This window comes from Saccopteryx bilineata, chromosome 6, assembly GCF_036850765.1.
Source record: "Saccopteryx bilineata isolate mSacBil1 chromosome 6, mSacBil1_pri_phased_curated, whole genome shotgun sequence".
Lineage (NCBI taxonomy): Eukaryota > Metazoa > Chordata > Mammalia > Chiroptera > Emballonuridae > Saccopteryx > Saccopteryx bilineata.
Window position 1 is genome coordinate 194865023 of NC_089495.1, and position 6717 is coordinate 194871739.

The 6717-nt window shown below is 48.1% G+C and overlaps 1 protein-coding gene across 1 annotated transcript; it reads left to right on the forward strand.

Moving 5' to 3' along the window:
* On the forward strand, positions 1-5228 carry LOC136308795 (eppin-like). Its single transcript, XM_066236523.1, has 4 exons — positions 1-91; positions 1619-1750; positions 4471-4638; positions 5165-5228. The coding sequence occupies exons 1-4, from the start codon at positions 1-3 to the stop codon at positions 5170-5172; spliced, it is 399 nt and encodes a 132-aa protein (XP_066092620.1). The 3' UTR covers positions 5173-5228.
* The last annotated feature ends 1489 nt before the right edge of the window (positions 5229-6717 follow it).

The following is a 6717-nucleotide window of genomic DNA, read 5'->3' on the forward strand; positions in this document are numbered from 1 at the left end:
ATGGTGTCTTCTGGACTTTTGAGGATCCTGGTGTTATCCATCCTTCTAGTGAATGTACAAGGACTTGGTTTGAATGACTTCCTCTTTCCCAGTAAGTACTGGGCCCTCAGCCCCTTCGTGGGAGAGAGGGAAGGTTGTGGGAAGGAAGGAACAAGGAACAATTATTCCTCAGACTTGGGTTGCTTTTCATTATCTTCGCCTTGGTCTTGGGTTGGGACAGGAGAGAGATATTTTGGGATGTTTCTTCCTATTTCCCTCTGTGTGGAAGATTCCTTCTGTGAATGCAAGATTTCAGACCTGAGGCAACCCCTACTGCTTTCAGCCCCTCTGAAGTAGAGGGTTATTCTTGGGGGGAGGGGGTGGAAGGCTGGGAATGTCATAGGATATGGCATTTGGGAGGGTCTATAGGAATCTGGGAAGCCTAAGGGACCTTCTCCTCACCCCACAACAAAAATTGCTCCCTTTCTCAAACATCATCCCTGTCAACTCCTGATTCTTTCAAATACAGTCCAATAAAGTAGCCCTGTACCCCCAGGGTTCCGTGACTTTGGGATAAAGGACAGTGTTCAGACGTTCCTTTGAACTTAAGACAGTAATATTCCATGACTATATATAATAGTAATAATAACTGTTACTATTTATAGAACATTCAGGAAGCAGGGATTTAGAGAGAGGGATCTGGAGTCAGACTTGGTGGGTCCAAATTCTGGTTCCACCACTTAGTAGCCATGTAACCTTAGGCACTTGAGTTCCATATGCTTTTGTTTCCTTATCTGCAAAATGGGGTATTGATAGAAATTACCTCACAGAGCTATTATGGGGATTAAATGAGAGATCACATTTAAATTAGAAGGGTGCTTGGATTATGGTAAACACTTAACAAATGCTACTTAATATTATTGTGCATCAGTTATAATACAACATACTCAGTTATGATGATGGCTTTACACACTTTGTCTCATTTCTTTCTCACAACTGTGTAAGGCTAAAACGATCTTACAAATGAGGAAACCAAGGTTCACAGCAAGTAAGTGGTAAATCAAGAGTTAAAAATTAAAACACCCAGCTGTCTGATGCCAGGGTGAGTGATATTAATCACTGTTCAATGGTGCCCCCCAAAAGGGACTCCCAAACACTAACTCCCGATCAGGCCAAAATGACAAGATCCACTTAGACCAATGGCTTTCAATAGGGTCATTTTGTCTTTCAGGGGACATCTGCAAAGTCTGGAGACATTTTTGGTTCCAAATTGGGTGTGTTACTAGCCTCTAGTGGGTAGAGGCCAGGGATGCTGCTAAACATTCTACGATGCACAAGACGGCTCTCCCCTCCCATCAAAGAATTACTCAGCCAGAATGTCACCAGTGTCATGGTTGAGAAATCCTGTCTTAGAGGGCATGAGGCTAGGGATGGAATAAGAAGGGAGAGGGAGAGGGGCACTCAGGAGGCAGGGTAGTGTAGGCAGTGCTGAGAAATAGGTACGGGCACCCTGAGGAAAATCCCAGGGAAGAGCATAGCAAAAGTGAACTTCCCTGATCCCCAGAATTGCCAGCAGTCTGGGGAAGAGTGGGCACTATGCCCTCCAATGCTCCCATATGTGAGACCGTTTTTTCCACAGAGAGATGCCCCAGAATCCAAGAGAAATGTAACTACAAAGAAAGGGATCAATGTAAGAAGAACAATCAATGTCCAGCCAACATGAAGTGCTGTGCCTTCAACTGCGGGAAAAAGTGTTTAGACCTCAAGAAAGGTATTGTTTGGAGCCTGAGTAACCAATCCTTCCGCCCAAGCCCTCACCTCTGCCCACCTGGGCCGGCTTCGTCCCTGGTTGGCTAAGGGTGGGTCCCTGAGCAATGCTGCTGGATGTGGGAGGGCCTGGGAGCTGCATTCATCCCTGCTCCTAATATGATGCCTGACATTAAGTCATAGATAGCTCTCTTGTCTGGGCTTCAGTTTCCCTCCCCCACTAAAGAAAGAGTGCAAGAGTGTGTGATTGAGCGAGATAGCCTCTTGGCTACTTTCCATACTTACTATTTTGAGTCCCCAGGTGACCCACCGTATACCAACATTGTGGCTACGAGTGATAATGGAGTAATTTGTATCACACCTCGCTTTCTGCTCAGAGTGCCTGCATCTGCGCAGTCTGCCCAGTCTGAGTTAGCACAGGGAAACCTTCCCGGACCACTCCAGACTGGAGCGTTTCCCCCCGCTGAGGCAGTCTTCACTCCATACTCATCTCTCTGGGTTCCCGAAAGACTAGCAAAGATTCTTCAGTCATTCATTTAACAGATACAGAGTCTCTGAGAGTCAGCAGGGTATGATCGATGTGGTCAGGGAGCTTGAGGAAGGCTTCCTGGAGAAAGCAAAACTGGAGCTGAATTCAGAAGGGCAGGTAGTAAATTTAGGCCAAAAGTGGGTGGAAGGTCTTTCCAGGCACAGGGAATAGCATGTACTCAATAGTGGAGTCTAGGGAGTGTGCACGTGGTCAAAAAGATAGTAGTTAGGAAGGGTTTGGTGGGCTAGAGTCTCCCTTTGATTCCAAGAGCAACAGAAATCCATTAAGGTGGGTGGTGACACAAACAGGTGTTCTCTATGCCTGCCGAGGAGGAACAGAATGTCCTAAAGGACTTCGGCATGAAAGAAAATGGGCGCTTGCACTAGAAAGGGAGCTGAGGGCATGGAGAAGTGTGGGGTGCATTTGAAAGGTATCTAGGAGGTGCAGCAAACAGGACTTGACAATGGAGCAGGGTGGGAAGGCAGAGGACGCTCAGTCATTCTTCAGCCTGCAGGTCAGGGCTTCTCCATTTATAAAGTTACTTCCCTACTTTATAAATCACCATTACTGTGGAACCGGTGGGCTGTTAGAAAATTTTACTAACAGAGATACAAAAGTGGGCGGTAGGTATAAAAAGGTTGACTAGCCCTGGAGCTGAACTCACAGTTCAGTTTGGATCTGTTTCTGTTTGCTAGGGCTGCTGTAACGAAGTGCCTCACACTGGGGGGCTTACACAACAGAGATGCATTGTCTTACAGCTCTGCAGCCAGAAGTCCGAGGTCAAGGGTTGGCAGGGTTGGTTATTCTCCAGTTGTGGAGGAGAATCTGATCTATGCCTCTCCCCTAACTTCTAGAGGCCTGCGGGAAATCTTTGGCATTTCTTGGCTTGTGGACCTCTGTCTTCTTCTGCACATGGTGTTCTTCTTGTGGGTGTGTGTCCAGATGTCTCCTTTTTATAAGGACATCAGTCATATTGGATTAGGGATGCACTCCACTCCAGTGTGACTTGTCATAAATAATGACATCTGTCACAACTCTATTTCTAAATAGGGTCACATTCTGAAGTCCTGAGGGTTAGGATTTTAACGTGTGAATGAAGGGGTGGTGGAGAGAGATGCAATTCAACCTATAACAGGACTGAAGCTAAATAGGAGGAAAACATGCATAACCATCTGAAAATCTACTCTCGCTTTCCCTGCATGGACTTGCACTTTACTCATGATCCCATAGTCTTGTCTTGGCATGGTTTGGATGGCAGAGAAAATGGCTTATAATTTGACATTTTCAGGGCACTTCCGTATCTTTTATTTATTCAGGGCATATTTATTGAGCAGCTATTCTCTGCCAGGCACTGTACTAGAAGCTGCACAGTAAGATACAATCAAGAAGCTCACAACTTAGAGGGCCATGAGGGTGATTTCACTTGCCCCTCAAGACAGCCCTTTAAAATTAGCAAGGTGAGATTTTGCATTTCCTTTGTACAGGAAAGGAAGTCGAGAACAACAGGTACCGTGGGAGGTCAATGGACAGACACTGAATTAGAAAAAGACTCTTGAAACCAGTCTCCTCCCTCTCAGGGGAGACAATGAGGTCTGTGACCAGAAGGGAAGAGCTATAGACACCCAGATGGCTCCACTGGGGTCTCCCTGCAGATAGAGCTAGGCCCCTGGCATGTGAAAAGGTGAGAGGAGGCCCTGGCCGGTTGGCTCAGTGGTAGAGCGTCGGCCTGGTGTGCAGGAATCCCGGGTTCGATTCCCAGCCAGGGCACACAGGAGAAGCGCCCATCTGCTTCTCCATCCCTCCCCCTCTCCTTCCTCTCTGTCTCTTTCTTCCCCTCCCGCAGCCGAGGCTCCATTGGAGCAAAGATGGCCCGGGCGCTGGGGATGGCTCCTTGGCCTCTGCCCCAGGCACTAGAGTGGCTCTGGTCACAACAGAGCGACTCACTGGATGGGCAGAGCATTGCCCCCTGGTGGGCAGAGCGTCGCCCCCTGGTGGGCGTGCCGGGTGGATCCCGGTCAGGCGCATGCGGGAGTCTGTGTGTCTCTCCCCATTTCCAGCTTCAGAGAAAAAAAAATACAAAAAAAAAAAAAGGTGAGAGGAGTCTGAACAGTGTCATCTGTGGAGGTGGGGAGAGGGACAAAATAGTCATATTTTGGGGGGCCACCCTAAGTTTCAACTCTGGGGTCTCCCTGCAGACCTATGCAGTTTTCCAAAAGATCCTGGACCCTGCATGGCTTCTTTTCGTCGTTGGTGGTATAACAAGACCAACAATACCTGTTCCATCTTCATCTTTGGCGGTTGCCAAGGAAACAATAACAACTTCCATTCCAAAGCCTGGTGTGAGAGTACATGCTCCAAAAATCGTGAGTACCAAGGGCCCTAATCTCTCATCCTCACCAGGACCACACGGGAGGTCAGAGTATTGGCTAGTTTGTTCTGGGATGGCCACATCCTTGGCAGACCAGGTGCTGAGAGAACCAGCTCCCATCAGGACATAAGAATACATCTCAGAGGCTTAAACAGTGGCTTTCTGGGAAGCGAGGCTGGGAAGGGACATGATAGGGATGGGATAAGAAGGGAGAACTTGCAAGTATGAGGGGTGGAGGGAGGATGCAGACGTGGTGAAATCTCACAGACCAACATCACAGAGGTCACAGGATGTGCATGTTGAGCAATCACCACAGGCCATCAGTTTTCTAATTACAATACTTTACTAGCAATCTACTCCTATCTACATCCCCTTCTCCTTTAAGGAGATTTACAGTTGTCCTGGTAACCCCCCTTCCTTTAATTCTCTATGGAAAGATGTACAAACATAACTTTAAGACTGGTTCTGAAGATAAGCTGAGCCCAAGATGCTCAGCTCCTCCTGTCCTGCATTCCCAACAGGCTTCTAATCCTGAATGCATAAGGATCGGAACGACCACCAGGATTGGGCTCATGGTTCAAGGCTCTGTCCGTGCACCTGATTGACACTCCAGGTTGGCCTCCACTGCTCCACAGCCAGCGTTCCATCCATAGCCCTTCCCAGAACCAAACCCTGGGATCTGCATTTCTTGCCTCCATCTCAGCCTCTTTTCATACATAATATCCTGTTTTGATTCCATTTCTATAGTTGAACTCCCAGAGCCCCCATTTACAGTGGGGCAGCTCTTAATTTTTCTCAATAAAGTACTCTGTTTGATCCTGTGCCTCGACTCACATCTGTGGGCACCTCATGGCTTGTGGTGTGTGAAAGCTCCCTGGGGCTTCTGGAGATGCCATTAAAGGGGTGAAGACAATCAGGACCTTGAAGGTTGAGGTATTGTTATCTTCCTCTGTTCCCTCAAGGAATTATAAGACTCTTTTAGGACAAGGCCCATGGGGCATTGCCTTAGATTGGAGCCCCCAGAAATTGAGCCTAGGGTAAGAGCAGGGAGGGAAAGTTATTGATTCGGGAGGTAAATGTGGAGAGCGGGGTACATGATACAGGAAAGTGAGGAGTTGATTATGAGTGGGTTACCACTGTGGGAAGCTGTAGCTTACTCCTACTGGAGACTTTCTAAGGAACCATGTAAAACAAGCCTCCGTAGGTTTTTTTTCATCAAGCTGAGGTGTATGTATCCACTGATTCCCATACCATATTGGATGTCTGGGGGCAGGAAATCTCTCATTCTTCCAGGCTGTTCTGCGTGAAATCTGAGCGAGATCCCAGGAGCCAGAGAAAACCCACGGCAGAGATGTAGAGACTCTGATGTCTGAAGTGGAAAGCTAGCACTGGATATTATTCAGCCATAGAAAGGAATGACTGAAGCGTGGACACATGACATGCTACACTGTGGACAAACCTCAAAAACATCACGCTAAGTGAAAGAAGCCAGACACAAAAGGCCATATACTCTATGATTTCATTGATGTCATATGTGCAGAATAGGCAAATTCAAAAGAGTAGATAATAGATAATCAGTTGCCAGGGACTATGGCAGCCTGGGGGAAAACAGGGAGTGACTGCTAATGGGTATGGGATTTCCTTTTATGATAAAAATGTTTTGGAACCAAATAAAGGTGATAGTTACACAACATTATAAAGGTATTAACACCTACTGAACTGTTACTTAAAAATGGCTAATTTTGGCCCTGGCCGGTTGGCTCAGCGGTAGAGCGTCGGCCTGGCGTGCGGGGGACCCAGGTTCGATTCCCAGCCAGGGCACATAGGAGAAGCGCCCATTTGCTACTCCACCCCCCCTCCTTCCTCTCTGTCTCTCTCTTCCCCTCCCGCAGCCAAGGCTCCATTGGAGCAAAGATGGCCTGGGCGCTGGGGATGGTTCCTTGGCCTCTGCCCCAGGCGCTGGAGTGGCTCTGGTCACAACAGAGCGACGCCCCGGAGGGGCAGAGCATTGCCCCCTGGTGGGCAGAGCATCGCCCCTGGTGGGCATGCCGGGTGGATCCCATGCGGGAGTCTG

What these genes read in the sequence shown, in the direction of transcription:
- LOC136308795 (XM_066236523.1), top strand. Translation starts at nt 1, where the DNA reads ATGGTGTCTTCTGGACTTTTGAGGATCCTGGTGTTATCCATCCTTCTA. An exon ending in GAATGACTTCCTCTTTCCCA is followed by an intron (nt 92 to 1,618) that starts GTAAGTACTGGG and finishes TTTTTTCCACAG; the next exon opens with AGAGATGCCCCAGAATCCAA. An exon ending in GTGTTTAGACCTCAAGAAAG is followed by an intron (nt 1,751 to 4,470) that starts GTATTGTTTGGA and finishes GTCTCCCTGCAG; the next exon opens with ACCTATGCAGTTTTCCAAAA.